The sequence below is a fragment of the Coffea eugenioides genome, chromosome 10 (assembly GCF_003713205.1).
Source record: "Coffea eugenioides isolate CCC68of chromosome 10, Ceug_1.0, whole genome shotgun sequence".
Lineage (NCBI taxonomy): Eukaryota > Viridiplantae > Streptophyta > Magnoliopsida > Gentianales > Rubiaceae > Coffea > Coffea eugenioides.
The window spans coordinates 5,080,307-5,100,353 of record NC_040044.1 but is presented as its reverse complement, the minus strand read 5'-3'; the positions used below and the strand labels follow the sequence as shown (position 1 = coordinate 5,100,353).

Below are 20,047 nucleotides of genomic sequence, written 5' to 3'. Positions count from 1 at the left end.
ATATAGAGATAAGTAACAATAAAGCCAAAAACTCAGCAATTTCTGTCTTCTTTCTTGGTCATAAGGATCAGTTGCAATAAAGCCAAACACTTGTAAATGAATGTTGTCAAAATCAAATTGTCTGTTGAGTTTTACGCGGAATTGCCGTATTGAGAATTAGATAGCTAAATTAATGATGTTGAATTAACCATCGGTTCTTGCAGTCCAAACTAAACTCGACATGCATATTTTGTCTCCAAGTCATAAATGATTATTGATATAGCACTTGTTTATGTTCTTGAAGACTGTTATATTAACCGTAATGGGTGTCTTGGACCCTGATGTCTACTATAGATGCCTGGCAGATACTTTGTCTCAAAACTGAAAAACATATATATATAATTATTTTATAGCCTCAAAACCCCTCCCTTTTGAAGATATTCCCTTCTCTCCAAAGATTTTGCATTTTTTTTTGTATATTAATAAGAAAGTCCAATTACATACTTGCAATACCTTGATGGGTTAATTTGTTCCTGGCGTTTAACATATTATCCCAAGGATAGAGCTTCAAATAACACTACAATATGTATTTAAATTGTTTGAGATGGTCTGGTCAACTTTTGCATTGTGTTTCGTCCTTCTTTCTGGTTATATTCACGGTGTCGTGTCTCAGGAAAATTATGGAACCATCTTTCACAGTCCCAGGATAGAAAATTTTGGATGAAATAATTGGTGTTGTCACGACTCACAATTTAAAATAAAAACAGTCATGAGAATGGAAAAATCAGGTTTCCAGGATTCTTCATCCATATCACCTACGACGAATGGTTTAGTTTGACTAGATATGATGAATATTATCAAGAAAGTCACAAAAGTTGGTTATGGTTTTAGGTTGAGGTAGGAACATGAGATTTATGTATATCAGATACAATCAGCTACTGCGAAATATCTGGGGGATTTTCCCTTTTTAAGTTTAGACAGGAATATAGAAGTTTAGGAAGATTCTGTCGATTAAATTTGGAATAGGAGTTTTATCAATATATATTTTTCTGAAGTAAGAAAACAATTTGGAAACTGATTGCTGAAGAAATTATGTTTAACAAAACTCGTACATTTTCGTCTGGAGGCTTGCATGACAACATTTTCGCTCAGAGAAAAATATTCTGGATATGGACCTTCTTTTTTAATTTTTTTCTTTGTTTTTCTAATAACATAATCGAAGAATAATTGCCTTCTGCTGTAGAACGTATGATCATAGGATTAATCTTATATATACTAAAATGTATAAACTGTCAGCTTGCTCGAATGAATGACAATTACATTAAATTTGAGATTGGATTAATAATAATGTATACAATATCAATGTTTTGAATTGAATGATAATTATACAAAATTTAAAATAAAATTAATGATGGTGTATATATATATACATTATCAGTGTACGTAAGAGATACACTCTTGAACATATGAAATGGGGATTAGGACAGTTTTAGAAGGATTCAACATGGAATATGGGCTTTCCGCAGCACCGGGACTCGGAAATTATAGGCGCTGGGCTGCATGGGCTGTCATCAGAAGCAGCCGTACTCGGCCTACTAGCTGCAGGCATTTCGAAAGATGCGATCCCTAAGGGGGACAAATAATAGGCAAATTCTCGTGCCATTGGCTTTTTGTGATTCGAAGTTTCAATAATTACAACACTAGATAGAAGAAATGTTTTGGATGCTAGTATTTTGTTTTGGGATCACAGAATTGTTTACCAACTAGTCCTATTTAGGGACAATTGTAGGCAAGGATCATCAATTCGTGAATTATGTAATTTTGCATACGTTTTGTATAATCTCTTAAATTTTGCTTTCGGAGAAATTAAGATATCTATGATTTTTTTTTTCCGCAACCACAATGTTCAAAAATGCACCAGATTAGCAGAAATAATGGGCTCATGCATTGGGATTTAGTTAAAAATATCATTCTGAGAGTGGGAGATGGAAGTTTCAATATTTTTATAAAAAATTTTATGTAGATCCAGAGCAACTACTAAGTACACCTGGTAATTGTTTCCCAATTGATAAAAAAATTCTCATGTTATGACAATACCACGTAAAGTACTAATATTTAGTGGTGGGTTATCAGTAAACATGAACTATACTCACCAACTTCTCCAGAGTCTTGACACCATAGATGGGACATAGGTGTTGTTTTTCTTTCTCCTTTAATAATTTGTTGAATTTTTTGTTTTATAATTCATGATTTTCAGACACAAAGGACAATCAATAAAAATGGGTTTTAACAAAATTATAGCCTGAAGAAGCATTGTCCCTTCGTGCATAATTCAATGGTAGAAGATACTTGTTTCTTCTCATAAATTGAGTGTTCAATTCTCACTAAAAGACGTAGTAGCATTTTCCATTCTGGATGGCTAGGACCTAAAACATGATCATATGTGTGTGCCTGTGATAAGTAAATTAACACGAGACAGATGGGACAGAAAGTGATCTCAAGACAGAGGATTTGAAGCGCCCTCATAGGCATTTGAATACTCGATAACAAAAGTTAGTAGACAACTTAAATATGGATTGACAAGGGGAAGTGACTGTGTTCCAGATTCACATTCTAAAACTTATTTTACAAGAACCAAGCAATACTGATTTTCCAGTCATAAAGGAATCTTCAATGAACCTTAGCTGTGGACGGTGGATCTTAAATCCTAGCTTCATTACGCGTTGAAGATTGAAAGAAGGCAATCAAATAACTAACACCTTTAACTATGTAGCACATTACTAGGTTGTATTTTCTTTTTGTATCATCTTAGTCATCCAAATTTATGTGAGAAGCTGATATTTTAATTATCTATAGATCTATTATAAACTTTTTAACTGTTAAAGTTTCTTTACAACTAGTTTGTATGAGCTCTTATTGCATAAGAGGAATTCTTACTTGGGCAAATTTCAATAGGCAAATCACATAGATCGATGCAAATAATTCTTTCTTTATAGAGTGCAAACAGTAGCGACGATGATGCATAGAAAGCGTTGCTCATTTAACCAATACTTGCAGTTTTCTTCTTGTAGTACTGTTTATTTATTGTGTAATGCACATAGATTCTTGTTATTGTTATTAATAAACAAGAACTTGCTAGACAACTTTTGTTTATTGGCGTGGAAACATTCTTGGTCTGATAAAAATGACGGTTCATTGCAATAAAAGTGCACATGCAACAAGACAAATGCCTGAATCCAAAAGGATTGGACGGCAGCAAAATATTTGGCGGATTAGCCATGAGACAACGCAGATTAGGGACAGCCTAATCCCATGCAGCTAGACTGTAAAGTATAAAGAACATGAGATGATGGGCTTGAGCGGAACAATTTGTTAGGGTGTTCTTTGATCATAGGAAAGAAGTAGACTTCTGCAAATTTCATTCCAAAAGGAGCTGGCAAAATGTGTTTCAACTTGAAGAAGCAGCAAACAAAGGAAGAGTTGGAGGAGATGAAGAAGAAAAAGAAACAAAAGGAAAAAGAGAAGGAGAAGAAGGCAGAGGAGAGAAAAGCCAAGGAGAAGGAGAAGAAGAAAAGAGAAGAAGCTGAGAGGAAGGAAAAGGAAAAAAGAAAGAAAGAAGAGGCTGAGAGGAAGGAAAAAGAGGAGAAGAAAAGGAAGGAAGAGAAGAAGAAACAAGCTGAGGAGGAAAAGAAAAGGAAAGCTGAGAAAGAGAAGAAGAAAAAGGAAGAGCAGAAGAAGAAGGAAAAAGAAAAGAAACAACGGAAGAAGAAATGAATGTTATTTAATCATTCTTTTTTATGTGCAATCCATAAATTGTTTGTATTGTATCTGGTGTACGAGATTTTTAATAACTCGCTCTTCAAGATAAAGAGCAAAAAAATTGATAGGAAATTTAATCTAAATTTCCTCGTTTGAGGACCGCCAAGTTGTTATTTTCTTTGCTATGTAATCTTGACCAATTATTGCCTTTATTAAATTGGACAAAATCATTTCGAGACTATTAAGCTGGTAACCGTCCCAACCTTGGGTTCCATTTATACAATGAGTAATTAAAAATTATTTTTTTGAATGCAATATAAAGTGGATGAGCATCAGTGGACATTCAACACATATATTTGGACCATTTTATTCTTCTTCTCTCTCTTAATGTAAGTAATAAGAGTCAATGTTAAAAACATTACATTTTTGCAGGAAAGTGCTTGTTGCAATTCAATTTTCCATGGCAAATAGTGCAAGTACATTAAATCCGTTACTTGGCAAGGGGTGAGCAAATTCGGTTCATACCGAATTCAAATTTAATTCGGTAATTTGAAATCGGGTATTTGGTAATTTGGTACAAATTCGATACATACCGAATTCACCGAATTCTAATATGGTATGAAATAGGTAATGAGATTATGAATTTGGTAATAACCGATTTTGCATTCAAATTCGATAATTGAAATAGGGTACCGCATTACCGCATTCGAATACCAAATTGGTATATAAAATAATATAATATATAGATTAATACTATTTAGTATTAGTATATACTACTAATATATTATTATATTATATAGGTCAATGCTATTAATAATAATTAGTATATGGTATTATCATCATATCATGTACTTATAATAATAATAATATATAATAATGTACAATATATTATTTTAGTATTTGTTAATTGTTATATGACTATAATAATACAAATATATAGTAATACATAACAATATAAGATAACTACTTATTATTTTATACATGAGTAACATGACTAGAATTAGATAATAATTAATTTACATATATGTATAATACTAAATATTAAACAATAAACATAATTAGTAATTAGAATTTAGATATTGGTAATTTGATACATCATTGATCATTCATGTTTGAATTATTGAATATTTGAATACGTAATCTGTAACTTGCAAGTATTAGTGTGCTCTAAATTTATATTACATATTTAACATAAAAATTCATATTATCTATTCACTAATCTTAAGGCTTTAAGTATAGACAAGACAACTAAGCAGTGTAAGCGAATGCATGTGAATTGCAAATCAATGTATTAGTGTATTGACTTTCACAATAACATATGTAAGTAAATAAGTTTTATTTTGATTTGAAATAAATTATAAGTTTGTAACTAATATAACTTAACACTAATCATTGTAATTTGTAAGTTTGTAACTAATATTACTTATTATTAATCATTGTAAATTATAAATTCATAAATTATCACTAATCATTATACAGTCTAAAGTTTATTCTAGTTTAAATTAATCACTTTTTATGTGTTTCTTAAATTATTGATTAAGGATTCTAGGTATAAGTGATCAAATAAATGCCAATTAAATTAAACCACAAAATGATTAGAACATAAGTAATGTGTTAAATTATGAATAAATTTGGAGATCAAATCAGTAATAATTTTTAAAAAAATCAGTTTTTTTTTAATAGATGAATTCGGTTAGACCGAATTCATTATCGTTTTCGAATTTGAAATCGGTTGCGGAATGAATTCGATTATGACCAATTCGAAATTGAAAACGGTTTAGATTTCTATAGGTCGAATAACCGAATTCATTGCACCGAATTACCGCTTTTGCACCGAATGCACACCCCTGGCATTGTCTTTTGACGTCTCGCAAGAGACTACACTGTTTTACTGCACAAATACTAGGAACGACCTTGTGCTTTGGACAGGCATCCAAAAACTACGGAAAGATTAGAGTTAACTTTTTAACTACTTTGCATGTTACATTGATGACTCTGCTGCTTCTCAGGCTTTCTTAAAAGTACACCGCTTTGTAATAAGATGAAAGATGGTTTATGATCAGTTACATGTAATTTGTTCCACTAACAATGAAATGATGATAATGAAATTGAAATTCACCGCCAATGGCACTCTGTTTCTTCTCTGGTCAAAGAATGGAATACTACTAATATTTCTCTCAGACAAATTACACTATATACACTTTGCTATACTCACTGCTTTGGAATCTTACCTTTCCCCTTCAATATTTTTTGGACGACCAAAACCTGTCAAGTTTCGTCTAATTAAGTAGACCGCTACTTGATCATTTTGCATCTTGCGCCAACCATTTCAAGCCACCATCATGGGGCTTTTGACATTAAGGCACGGAATTCAGTAGACTAATGATCAGCAATGAACTCATCCAAGGAGCAAAATGAGCTTTACTTTGGTGTTCAAATTCGACTATTGACTTGTTATGAATTGCTTGATCGATTAAACACTGCTCGTAGTTCGCCAACCAATTGTTCTCTAGCGGATGGCTCTTCTACCTGCATTGCATTCCAAAGATCAGCCCTCTCCTCAAAACTGTAGTAGGACATGAGAAGTAGAAAGGGAAAGAATTTATGTCACGTTACCTTCTGTAGCAGGGCAAAAAGACCTTGAGGTAGAGCACGCAAATCCAATGCTGAATCACCGATCTTTGTTAATTGAAGCAGCACTTTCTGCACACGCAACTCCTGCAACTTTTCTTCGTAATTGCTGAAATCATCCTTCCATGAGAAGAAAGCCTCATCATTCGTCCAAGCATCTGGTTTACCTCCTGAAAACTCAGAATCCATAAACCACTTCTTTACCATATCCATTGCAGAGTTGTAAGTCAGCAGGTCGCCTGCAGCATCTCTTACTGTCCTTATCAGTGAGTCCTCAACAACTCTCCGGTACAATCTTCTATAGAAGAAAAAACGGGAATCTGCCCAATCTACAACTTTTCTGACTACCCCTTTTGCAGCCATTCTAAATGACGTATCATGCAGTTCTGCAAATTTTGTAGCAATCTGTGTGTAAACTGGCAAAAGCTGTTTTTCTCGAGCCTTTATCTGTTGCTGCAGGCCATCTACAGCTTCTGTGCTCTTCACCTCCTGAAGTTTTGCTTTTAAACCAATCAGCTGCTGATCAAGCCTACCCATGCATTCCAGCAGCTCTTTTGTCCGGAACTTAATCTCAATTAGACCTTCTGGCTCAAGAACATTTCCCTTAGCAGTTCGTTCTGCATACATCTCGATATGGTCAGGGTTGATCTTACTATCCACAACAACCCATGCTCCACCACGGAGCTCACCCATCATAGGTATGTATATGAAAACAGGTTGTTTATATGTTCTAAGGTTCTCGACAATATTCGATCCAGCTTGAAGGATGCCTTCAAAAAGGTCCCTCTGTCCACCTGAAAAGCCTCTCCAGTTTGCAAGAATGAAAAGTGGCAGCTCTTCCCTGTTGAAATCATTTAATGCTTGAGCTGTTTTTGTGGCAGAATCAGGAAACCATACTTGGCCTGCTTGAGGGACAATCCTTTCATGGGAATCGAGCTGCCCAGGATCTGCAGGGATGACTTGCATCATCGTTTGAGTCTCAACAGCAACTATTCCTACGGGGATTCCTCCAAGCTTTGCCCTTCCAGTAACAACAGTTCTTGCCCAGCCTTCCAATGTTTCGACAAAGCTGTCCCTGTCGAATATCCCCCCCAACCAGTTTCCACTGCCATCTGAAGCACCACATATAGCAGCACGTGGATCGCATGAATTGTCTGGCAGATATTCAACAGGTCTCTCTGGAGGATCCAAGGGGGGCAACAGTGGAAGTGGACCCCCTGAGTAAGGAGGAATGAAGCTCAACCATTTTAAAACAGCTGATACCCCTTCAAGATCATCTGAAACTGTCAGATGAACTACTCCATTGGTTGCCATAATTTTTGGTCCACCAAGTTGCATGTGGGAGCTATATACCTCCCGACCCAGAAGCTTATTTAATGCCGAAAAACCAGTCAGGATAATAGGCTGATCAAGCCTTTGTATGCACCGCATACCTAGCCGAGCAAGATAAGCACCTATGCCCACTGTTCTGCCTGTCACATATGTTAGGGTGAAGGTTTCCTTGTATGCTCGTGAGTATGCACTGGCAATGGCTCCACTGCCGCTTAAGTTCTCAACCCCTAAACCATCCTCTTTCCCCACAATGGAATCTATTACCCACCGTGATTCTCCATTTGTCATTTTTGTTTCGTGTGCTATTACAGATGATCCGATCCGAGCATAATCTTCAGGAGTTAAATATACATACTGGAAGCCGCGGTCAGGGATTGATTCATCAGACCACCCCACTCTGAAGCAAGATTTTACTTCTTCAGCAACACCAATACGAGCACCAGAATTGGCCGCCAAGTATATTAAAGGCAGTTTTAGACTGCAGGCGACCTCAGTCACTGCTTGGAAAAATGCATCCTCCCTCGGGCCAAAGGATCCATTTTTAAAGGTCACATCATTTGCTATAACAAGAATTGTCCGTCCAGAAGGAAACTCAGGTGTAGACATTTTCATGCTCCAGGCTACCATGCCAACATCATTGAGCCCAGGCTGCCGCTCCACAGAAACAAGAGGAGTACCCCAATTAGCTCCAGTGTTAGCAAAAATTAACTCTGTCACTTCGAGGATAACTTTATCCTCAGGCCTTTTATGCCCTAAATGTTGGCATGACCAAGCCATCTCCAAGGCAGCTTTAAATGCCTGTTAAAGAAAAAGTTGTTTAGTGAGGACATAGTGATTTTTCTATCTTGAAACAAGAGTTATAATCTTTACCAGCGGGAAATCATAGCAGTAAGTGGTGTTGCTTTTCCTGGCTAAAAGGCGTTTCCGATCCAATACCCCCAAAGGCTGATATGATGCATTAACAGGGACACCGTGCAAAGGGCCCCTCTCAGTTATTGTATGGTAGACAACTTTGTGTTCAGTAGGGTCTTCCACTTCGCGGTATACCTGAGCATAGATATATAACATTAAGACCTTAATTTAATTTACGCAATATTCATCATCTAACACTAATTGCAACCACTGTTGCCCAAAATCAGATGCACATCGGTTTGCACAAGTAACAAAAAACATAATTATAACTTAATGTAAGGATATGTATGGACAAAGATGCCTCTAACTGCTCACACTGCAAAACCATATTTTTATAACTATATGCAAAAGTCTACCCGATTTACATGATTAAATTTACCATTATTAATAAATTCATTAAATTCAGACATTGCATCTCTCGTAAAGTTACGAACTTTTAGATGTTTGTACTCTGCCCGTAGGCTATGATAACTGTCATTTAAAAAAAAAAATCGAGTAGATCTCCAGACAATTGCTGATCACTTGCTAACAGCAATTGAAGCACAGCAGCTAACTTACATGCACAATACAAGTGTGTCCTGTCACATTTGCAACAACCACCCTCCAAGCACCATTTGCTTCTCCTTCAGATGATATCCAAAGCTTCACCTCCCACTGACAAACACCTAAACGATGCATTCTCACACCAATAGATGTATTAATCTCATGTGCCAGCTCTTGCAAGATTTTCTCAACTATAGCTTCCTCACACCCATCGTTAATGTCCACCCTCCTGCAAACAATGTCTTGAAGTTAGATCTTCTTTGAATATATTTGATCTGCTTTCAGTTGTAAGAAACTTATCAAGAAGAAATGTGCCTACTTGTTGTAGGGTAACAGATCATCTATTTGTTGCTCCTGTAAAATATAAAGATACATATGAGCATGGTCAGATTTGACAGTAATATTATGGACATGCAGTTCAAGTTCCTCCATTGCAGACACCAGTGACCGCAAAATGCTCCTTGATGTAAACGATATAGCCCACGGAGATTGACTCCTTTCCTTGTCTAATCCTTGATAAACTGTTAAACTATCATTTGATGTAGGCTGCCTGACAAGAGTTCTGAGATACATTCTCTGAACTGGAACAGGCTTATCCACAACTGTGTACAGATGCCACTGACGGTCACGGGATGGTGTATATTGTATTTTGTCATAACCCTTAAGTTTGTCCTGTTCAGATGGGAGTTAAGTCAAATTTATTGCAAACAAGCAATTAGTTCTGCTATTTCCTCATCGATTCTTAAAAACAAAAGGCAGAAAAAGAACAAAAATTTTGGAGGCAAAGACGATGACAAACCAGTTCAAGGTATGTGGATAGAGGAGGCTCCAGGTGGCGCAATAGAGGTTCTTCTTCATAATACTGTTTTTCTGCTGACCAGTGAAAAGAGTGCCTCATTGGGCCCCGACCTTCATCTCTTTGTATGATACAGCTGATTACGCCTACACCTGCACTTCTCAGACTAAAGCTTACTTCTTGTTCTCTTAATTTTTTTGCCAACTTGTTTATTCTTTCTTGAGCCTGATCTTCATCACCACTGCAGATGAACCAAATGCACAATAAGAATAATCATTCACATCAAGCATGAATAAGTAGAATCTTAACCAAATTTAGAAAGGAGCATAAATAAATCATTCTTATCATGTCAGGTAACAAATGCAGACCAATAAAATGTTTAGGGAACTATTCAGGCAAAAAAAGGAATCAATTAAGTAGGATTTTTGCATTTGCCCATATGGAGAATAATTTTCTTCGTATGTGTTGTAGAAAATGATCTTTCTGCATGTTGAGTTTGCCTACCTACAGTTAAGGACTAAAATGTTTTCTCAGATAGGTAAAAGCACCAATTTGAGGTCATCATTTGCCTATACCTCCTGATGAATCAAAAAACTTAATAGATTAATTAAGTTAGCTGAATCAACACCATTTGGCTGCACCATATGCTTGCAAGTCTTCCATTTCACATGTGCTCAAGTCAAGAAAATTTTAGCAAACTTGCATCCTCTCTTTTTTTCCCATTGTGTCACTGGCAACGCAGCGAGTAATGGAAAGGAGATGTTTGGTTACCTGTCCTGAAGCATACTCATCTGGTTGTTAATGCCCACCAATGCAATGTGCATCATGTTACCATGGCTAGCTGGTAGAATAGATCCCTTGGATGTTGTTGTCTGCGGACTGTGTGTTGTTTCCCTTAGTGCAGCAGTTAAAATTGTTGGCAGTAACTGGAAAGACTTGATGATAACCATGGCTCCCCATTTCCTATCGCTATGTTTCTCAAGTAATGGTTTCTCTAGTGTCTGATCTTGATACCAGTTCTTCCTCTCTATATGCTCTTCCAGGAACTCCCATGAAGCAATAAGTCCAGATCTGTGCCACTGCATTCTAACACTACCTTTTACAAGATAGGGCTGAAAAAGATGTTAATGTTAGAGAAAGCAAAGTGAAGAAAATTTATGTAGGGAAAAAACAAGAAGTTGAGCTATAGTACCTGGTACAACCTACGAACATAAGTTTCTACAACCCTCCTCTGAAGCGTGTGATCACTATGATCAAAAAGACCAACTAGAGCGTCTTCAACTGCTAAAGGAGCACTTACAAGTGCCTCCATTCTTTCATTTATGGCACTTTTTCTCTTTGGAGTATCCATGTTTTCACCATCTTCAGTAAACATTTCTAACTCAGAAAGACTTCTGGCAATGTTAGAGCGAAGTTCACTCAACTTTGTTTGCTCAAGCAATTGACTTGCCTTTAAAGCTAACTGCAAAAGCACATTAAGGTTCAGATTCTTGAATCTTTCATGTCTTGCATATTAAGTGAGTTGAAGTCCAACCTCAGAGTAATTGGTATGATTGAGCGTTGAGAAACGAATTAGTTTATCCCTGTATGCAGCAGGATTTGGATATACAAGTTGTTCCATGAGACGCAATATCAACTTGTTCTTGCTCTTGATACCCTGAAAGGTCGCATGGTTTAGGAACAATCCTTTACAATGACAGACCGCCAGAAACAAGCACAGTATACCAATTCAGTATTTCCGATATACCTGATGAGAAAGAACAATGTCCACAACCTTCAACAGATCTTTCTTATGCTGAAGGCGAAGCCGCTCAATTACATCAGCCTGCAAAGGAAAATGCATTGGAACTTGATACTGACTAAGGGTGAAAATAGAAGGGTGGATATCTGACATTTCAAGCAAGCTTCTCATGATTTATTCTTTCAGCTTTGGATCACAAAGACAATCAGAGACCAGCAAAGCATAGATTGCCAAAAATGATGCATACTGGAAAGGTGGCAACCAAACTGTTTTTCATATAATTTTCAATTTTCCCTATTCTTCTGATGGGGGTTGTGTTTTGGGGGCAGGAAGAACTGAAGCAGAGCTGAAAGAAAGCTTGATTATATCAGTTTCCCGTATATAATATATGAAAGGCTAACCAATATATAACTGAAAGACTGTATATTTCATGCAAGTCTCACATTGCCAATGCAATGCTTGTCTTTATGGGAGAAAGCAGGATATTAATGTTAATCTTAAATAAACTTCTGTTCCAAAAGAACAAACCTGGATGTTGTCACTAAATAGTTCTTCAACAGATAAATATTCTTCAAACAGAGATTGAACTATAACACGGGCATGACTTTCTCTTCCACCTTCATAAGATTTGACAAGAATGAGTAATGGTTCAACTAGTCTATCCTGAGCTCCTTTCTCTTTGTCAGGGCAGGACATTTGGTGGGCCTAGATTGAAAACAATAAATGAACAAATGAATGACAGACAAAATATAAGCCGTTGAAGGATGTCAAGTTTCTGATAAAGGACCAACCTCAATTACACCTCGGAGAATTTTTGCAGGAAAGTCAACATTCTGCAAGTTCGAGATACCTTCATGCTCCTTGTATTTTGCTTCCAACTAAAAAAGTTTGTAATTTAGAAGCAAATAAGATCCAGAAGAGCAACCAGGTACTAACATTTGGGAAAACATGATTACAGAAGAATAGGGCATTTACTTCATGTCTAAGCTCCTTGGGAAGTCGATTTGCCAGAACAGCAAAGCATTCTTGCCATTGAAGGAAAGGCAACTCAGGATTGTCCAGGCAGCTTAACAAGTTCTGAACCACCTGTAATGTGCATGAATATGATTAGGAAAACCATACATTTTAGCAAACCTATATAAAATATTTCTTCTCCATATAGCCCAGAAGATGGATCTATTAGATGAAGGCCTAGCAAATACTAGTCATAATACAACTAAAATATTCCTTTTCCATAAAGCCAAAAGACTTCTTACTTCACCAAAGTTATGCTCGTATCCTGCAAGAATCATCCGAGCTGCATTCAAACTTGCAGCACACCTTTGATGAACTTTTCCCGAGATAGCAGTTGGTGGTCCAAGAACTGGGAAACTCCCATGGAAAGGTTCTGCTTTTCTTACAGCAGAAGGATCATCCAGGTCAAGTCTTGCTATGAGTTCACCAGCCTACCCATAAAATAGAGTTTTAATGACAAGGGGAAGTAAATAAAAGAGACTTCTATGTACAATTGGTTTACCTGCATAGCTTGACCATCCGACATCTTGAAATGGATAATTCCAGAGGCAGGTGAGAGAAGGGGCATACACATCTTCATGACCTCAACCTCTGCATAAGGCGTGTCAGCATCAACACGGCTGCCATCAGCAACCAAATACCTTAGCAACTTGCATGGTGTCTCTGCTACCAACTTTGATGGATCATGATCATTCTGGAGACAACCGGAAAATAGACCTCCACTATCAAGTCATGAGAAATCAAACATTTTGTAAGAAAGTAGAATTAGATTTTGGTACCTGAAGCAAGCAAGTCCTCCCATCAATTAGAAGGCGAGTCCCAGCTGCTTCCTCCTCCGCATATATAACATGACTGTTCCCATCCAGCTGAGACATTTCAAAATGCAATACATTAAGTATCATGCCAAGTAAAAACCATTTGCAACATCCAACTCATATATCCATGCACTAGGTAATAAGTCAGTGCTAATATGGTGGGTAGCCAATGCAAGGGTCGTATTAAAGCACTATGTTTAACAAGAATCCTTGCCTGCATTAATAAACCTCCGTCCCGCAAAGTATGTATTTCTGCTTCAATCTCTGATTCATTCATCCTCAATTTGTAACTTCCTGGTCCACCTCTAACCATACTTATCTGAGAAACAACCAGAGATTACAAGAAGGTGGAAAAAATAAAAATAAAACCTCGAGTCAAAAATAAAAGAGAAATTGGCAGGAAGAAATATCACATTCTTTTCTCCTGAACTATTTAAAGAGATCAAATGTAAGCCTATCCACCCTTTTTGCATCACTCTTATCAGATAACTCAAGGTCGATGTTAATGACCTAGCAATTTTGTCATGCTGTAACGCAATACTCACCATGTACTTGCTTCCTTCAATGTTCAATGAAACTTGGGAGTTGACAAGTGAAATATGCTGCAAGTAGGAAATAGCCATCAATGATGAAACAAAGAAGATGTACATGCTCGAACTAAAAAAGTGGGATAGGCAGGTACCTTTGGAGGAATTTGTCCTTTTTCAAGATAACCAATATATTCTGAAACCACAGCTGCACTACTAGCAGAAGCTTTCTGAATTTGAACAAGGAAAAAATATAATAATAAATAAATAAAATACAGAGGAATGATGAAGATGTTGTTCAGAAAATATATTCTCCAAATAAACCTTCAACATCTTTATACTAAGCATTTGAAAGGAACACTTACATAAAGAGCACCTCCAACCACAGACAGATACCAAGGTGGCCTTTCTGCTCTAACCCTCATTGCGATTCTACTGTCCAACCAGCCAGTGTGGATTCTATTCTCTCTATAATCTGAAGCCTACAAAATCACTAAAATATTCACTACCATCTATTCAGTTGACTTAAAAGAAAAACAGATAATTCCATTTCAAAAAGACTTACATGTAATAGATCAACTGTGTAATCGACATTTGTACGAATCTCTCCTCGAATTTGTATTTCCTTCAACCCAAGAACCATGTTTGCAATAGCCAGGGCTCTTGACTCTCCAAATGCAAAAACATGTCCTGGAAGATAATGAAACAACTTAATTTATATTCAAAAGTACAAAAAAATGCCCTTCGTTTCAGATGGATAATATGTGAAAGAAAAAATTTGAGGTAAAAATTTCCATTACGATCCTACAGCTTTAGACAATTTATATACATTCGATAAAACAAGCACTAAACAGAATAAACAGATTACAAGGCCTTCAGAAAATCTAAGGGATGGACAGTTCTCTCATTGTACCATATGGACTTACAAACAAAAGACTGAAAGACCTGAATCAGGTCAGCCAGAAAGAGCCCATACAAAAATTGAAAGTTCGCAAGTTCTCTTGACTGTTTGAACATCAACTCTACAAGGCTTTGGTGAGTTAGACAGAACCATCGGCCACTGGTTTATTCATACCAGCTAACATGGTGACCTTTTCTGTGTTCTCATATAGTTCAACGTGATATCCATAGAAATAACTGATAGAGTCAGGCTTGTAATCAAACATTAAATTCTTACACAAGACTCAGGCTTTTATAGGCATGAAATGATCTCATCCTCCTCAAAGACATAATTGAAAATTGGGATTTTATTTACTTTGGGTTAAATTATGAGCATTATGACTCTTGACAGCATTCAAAATCAGTCTAATAATTTCGACACACATTACAATGCAGGCAAAACATATTCACCCACTAGGGTGCATGTGCAGTTCTGTTACACTAGACAGCCTCAGAAGGCTTTGACTTACCAAATTGAGAATCAGAAAATTCATGGATACCTCCTCCAGACTGCAAGAATTATGTTGTTAGTCAGTCAACCATTGATACATATAAGAAAAATCTTCAGTGTCTTAAATTTCTAAGAAGTACCTTGACAGAAAAGTATGCCCACACGTTTGGTTTGCTTTTAAAACTCAGCTCCTGCAGAAAATTTAATTTAATATTACTGTTATACCAAATCGGATTATATATGTATGTATGTATGTAACTACCAAAAATCTATCACTTCCAACCTGTACTTTCCCACTGGTAGGCTTAAAACCATCATCAGGATCCTCACTTGTAACACGAACAGCAACACAATGACCTTTCGGCCTTGTAGACGCTGCCTGGTCAAAATCAAATGGAGTAGCAACAACTGATGTTCTCCTCCAAGCATCGTATCCAGCACCATGCTCCATCCCATAGAAACGCCTTATTTCTGGTAAAATTACTATCAGGAATCCAATTGAGAAAGATAAATGACATGAAGACCTTTTATAAACTTAGGTAATTTTGTACTGAACCTGGAACTTGCCATAGAGGAATACCCATCCCAACAGCGACTTGGGCTGCAGGAAGATTTACTTCAGCTATCCACTCAGTCACCGGGTGCTCCACCTAAATATCAAGAATACAGTAACATTCAGGAAACCTAACTGCCAAAGCCCCAATATGCCACATTTGAAATCTAAGATCTTATCAGATTTAAGCCACAGTTGACATTTAAGAATAAACAAGAAAATCAAATCTTAGAAGAGAAACTCGGGAAATAATGATACATGAAAGTATGTCAAACCTGTAACCGTGGATTGAGCTCCAAGAAGTAGTACTCCCCAGTTTCCATACTGTAGAGATACTCAACAGTTGCTGCTCCTACATAATTAACACATTTGGCTAATCTTCTAGCAGCCTGCTCAAGTTTTTTCACAGTCTCTAAAGGAGCTACAGTTATTGGGCCTTCCTCAATAATCTGACAACAGGAAAAAGTAATAGTTAGTTTTCATATTCCAAATGACTCCCAGTGTTTCAGACAATTATCTATTAACCTAAAATGTTTTCCTTACGTCAAATGCAAATGAAGTACTCCAAATTCTTTTCTCAATACTTTACAGGTGGACCTGAATATTACAAAGTTGAGTTTCAAATTTATAACACAGACCTGATGTTATAATGCTGCTTTAAAGACTGATTACTCTTTGTTTGAATAGACAAAGAAAGACATGTTCAATTAACTCACATATATACTTGTAAACTACTAGGAAAGTTAGAGAACCTGAGTCACAAAAAACAAAGAGATACAGATCAGAAGTCAAGAAAAGTACAAGCGCACCTTCTGGTGTCTCCTTTGAACACTACAATCACGGCTGTGAAGAGCTGCAACATTGCCATACTGATCACAGAGCAATTGGACCTCTAAATGCCGGCTCTAATAGCAAGAAACAGCCTCCGATGTTAGAATGACTTCTAAAGATTAAAACTTAAGCATCAAGATCACATTATGTGGAAGAAAATATTACCTGGGAAGCAACCTTCATAATAAATATTGGGGATCCTGGAACTTCACCCTGTACTTGCTTGAACAGTGCCTTAACTTCATCGTCATTATGGACCTATAAGTCAAAATGGCAATTTACTATTGATTAATGATGTTAGAAGAAGAGATGGCAATAGAGTGTCAACCTTGTTGCTTGCAGATAGAAATTCACTAATCTTTTCACCATAATTTCAAAAATCACTAGAAAGGAAGTGGTACTTATGACCAAAATTAGCTACACAAAATAACTATTCGAGACCTAAAACTCAAAAAAAGGGATCACTGCATCATTTGTAATATTAGGTAACAAACCTTTCTAATGCCTTTACCACCACCACCCCAAGATGCCTTAATCATTGCAGGGTATCCCACAACTTGACAACTAGCAATTGCTTCTTCTGTGGTGTAAACACAAGCTTCACTATATATATCTTCGGGAATAGAGACCAAGCAGCTTTCTGGAGGAATTTTCACCTAAAAGGCAGATACCATTTATTATACACAATACCAGGTCAGACATTAGAAGAGCAGAGCTTATGAGGCAGAGTACAAAAGACTTTACATGAGAACCACTCCATGGAAGGGTAGGTACTTCAGCAGCTTGTGCAATCAGTGATGAACCAATTTTATCTCCCAAAGCACCCATAGATGTGGCAGGAGGCCCAAGGAATATTATGCCTTTTGCACCCAAAGCATCTGGCAGTTCGGGACTCTCAGATGCATGACCCCATCCAGGCCAAACTGCATCTACATGTGTAATCTCTGCCATCTAGAAACAAAGAAGTTAAATTGCTCATCAGAAATTTAGATTTTTTGATACTCATCACAAAAAAAAATCTCTAAATCACCTGACATTTACCAAAAATCCATTTCATCTCAAAAGACATCAAGATCATCTAGGTACTCCCCTGATTCTATTTCCTCATTCCTCCACCTTGAGAACCCCAGAGTTCAAGAACTCTGAAGAAAGAAACACTTTGAAAACCATAATTTTGCAAATGATGGGACACCATTAAGCTCATTTAGCTATCAGACTAACCATTCAGCAGTTCTTGAAGTGTCTCAACGTAGATAGGTTGCATATAAACACATTTATCATGCGTTCCTCGATTTGTATGATAAACTATTTTAAGCTAAGAAACAAAAAGATAGGTACAAACCTCAACTATAAGCTGAACATTGGCATAGTTATTATTGTTGGTTCCACCAGGTACTTCTACAAATTGATCAGCTATCCGTATATGCTCTGCATTAATTTTCATGTCCTCCGGTGTAGCCATTGCAACTAGCAATATTGCCTTCTCTGTGCCAAATGTCTCATAAGCCCATGTTCTGATACTCCTTATAAACTTAACAGCAGCCATTCCATTGTTTGCGATTAAGATACTATGGATTGGTCTCTTTCCACTAAGTGCACGACAGAATTCATCAACAATAGACACAGTACTGGGAGACCTAAATGATATTGCACCATTCATGTACCCATTACTGTGATTGGTACCACCCACCAAAGGCTGCCTTTGGGCTTCTGACATGCTGCACCACCTGAAATGGGACAAAAAAAAAAAAGCTGTTGCAAGGTTAAATATCATTACAAGGCACACAATTAGCCTTCATCAACTTCATTCAGATCATTAATGACATTGTATTAAACCACCAACACTTGGTAAATAAAAACACACAATCTATATTCACGAAACAAGTTGGTATAGGACTTGTTTATATCTAGAAAGGTATTACACATTTTAGAAGTTACGAACTAAAATTTATGATTCAAAGGCATAGAAGCTACTCTCCAATTTCTTAAGGAAGTATGGAAAGTACGATCCTAGCCTTCACCCTATTCTTTGATAGTGCCTGTGTGTGGTGGATGGATGAAAATAAATTTGAGTAACTTGTCTGCTTGCATCCATCTCTCTCTCTACATCAAAAGGAAAATAATAATCCATAACTTGTTCAAATGCAGCAAAGCAATACGAAGCTCATGAAAAAGCAACTTTAAATATGACAAAAAACATGTCAAGCAAATTTTATTACTTTCTGACTTTATATTACAAATTATTGCTCCAATTGAAAAGAACAGCCATGTTGAAATGGAGAAGAGTCATCAACAGAATCCATTCTTTACGTTCAGCAGCATCATACCAGAACTGCCACTTGATAACGTCAAAACTCATTGATTAAATGCAGCTATTCGATATCACACAAGCAAATGATCCACGTATAAACACTATAGCAGAAAATTCAAACAAACATAAGTATCATATTGAGCTAATTGGGTGTTCATATCACGTATTCAAATTCACAGAAGCAATACCATCCCGTAAATGCAACTAACAACGACAAAGTTGAGAACTCTCTTTATTCCCCAATACTCGGAGACAATTTGAGCTAAGTTTCCAGCAAAACAGTAGAACCCAAATCAGAACAAGACACTTACTGCATATGAATTTTATAGAAATACATAAGTTCTCAGCCTAAAATCTGCCAAAAGAAAGATTTGAATTGAGGAGACTGACCTTAAAAACCCGCCCAAAAAGCTCCAAACTTTGAGAAACGGACAGTCAAACAATTCAATCTAATTGGCTTCTGGGTAGCATTATCTTCAAGAATTGGAGTTGAAATGCACTGAAAACTTCTACAGACACCAGAAGGCGAAAGCACAAGTCTGGGATGCAGTCAAATTCTACGTAGTTGAATTAAAATTTAAAAATTTGTGATGCTTCAAGAGAGAGGAGGGACAGATGGGGTGGTGATGACAATGCACTGGTACTAAAAGGTTCTTGGTCTTGGGTTGGTTTAGGTTGGTTGAGTGTCTTAAATACTCATGTATGTATGATGATGATCATGATGATGATGGGTTCATTCACAAAAGGGTCCTTAAATGAGAGAAAAATTGAAACCCTCTTTGCACGTGGTACATGGCTACCTGCCTCTTCCGCCTGCAAACAAAAGGTTTCCCTTCCCCTCCTCCAATCTTTGTAGTAGCTCCCACCTACCCCCCATGCCCACCCCTATAGTCCTGCACTCCTCTATCATTTT

General features: G+C 36.8%; 1 protein-coding gene across 2 annotated transcripts; it reads right to left on the bottom strand.

Annotated features, from left to right (window-relative positions):
* Positions 1-5,697: 5,697 nt before the first annotated feature.
* Positions 5,698-19,825, bottom strand: LOC113748902 (acetyl-CoA carboxylase 1-like). Of its 2 annotated transcripts, XM_027292495.1 has the most exons (33): positions 19,525-19,825; positions 19,323-19,444; positions 18,166-18,550; positions 17,568-17,774; positions 17,318-17,479; positions 16,989-17,081; positions 16,802-16,897; positions 16,268-16,441; positions 15,996-16,089; positions 15,723-15,910; positions 15,580-15,630; positions 15,459-15,498; positions 14,615-14,739; positions 14,415-14,531; positions 14,205-14,279; positions 14,068-14,124; positions 13,737-13,841; positions 13,487-13,573; positions 13,210-13,401; positions 12,950-13,138; positions 12,669-12,779; positions 12,485-12,571; positions 12,222-12,398; positions 11,700-11,777; positions 11,487-11,609; positions 11,145-11,414; positions 10,724-11,064; positions 9,956-10,193; positions 9,476-9,828; positions 9,172-9,385; positions 8,572-8,748; positions 6,355-8,499; positions 5,698-6,267 (listed from the first exon to the last, which is right to left on the bottom strand). In XM_027292495.1, exons 3-33 carry the CDS (start codon positions 18,538-18,540, stop codon positions 6,193-6,195), a joined length of 6,816 nt encoding a protein of 2,271 aa, XP_027148296.1. In that variant the 5' UTR covers positions 18,541-18,550; positions 19,323-19,444; positions 19,525-19,825; the 3' UTR covers positions 5,698-6,192. The 2 variants fall into 2 exon arrangements, with proteins under 2 accessions (XP_027148296.1, XP_027148295.1); XM_027292494.1 differs by lacking the exon at positions 19,323-19,444.
* Between the last annotated feature and the right edge of the window lie 222 nt (positions 19,826-20,047).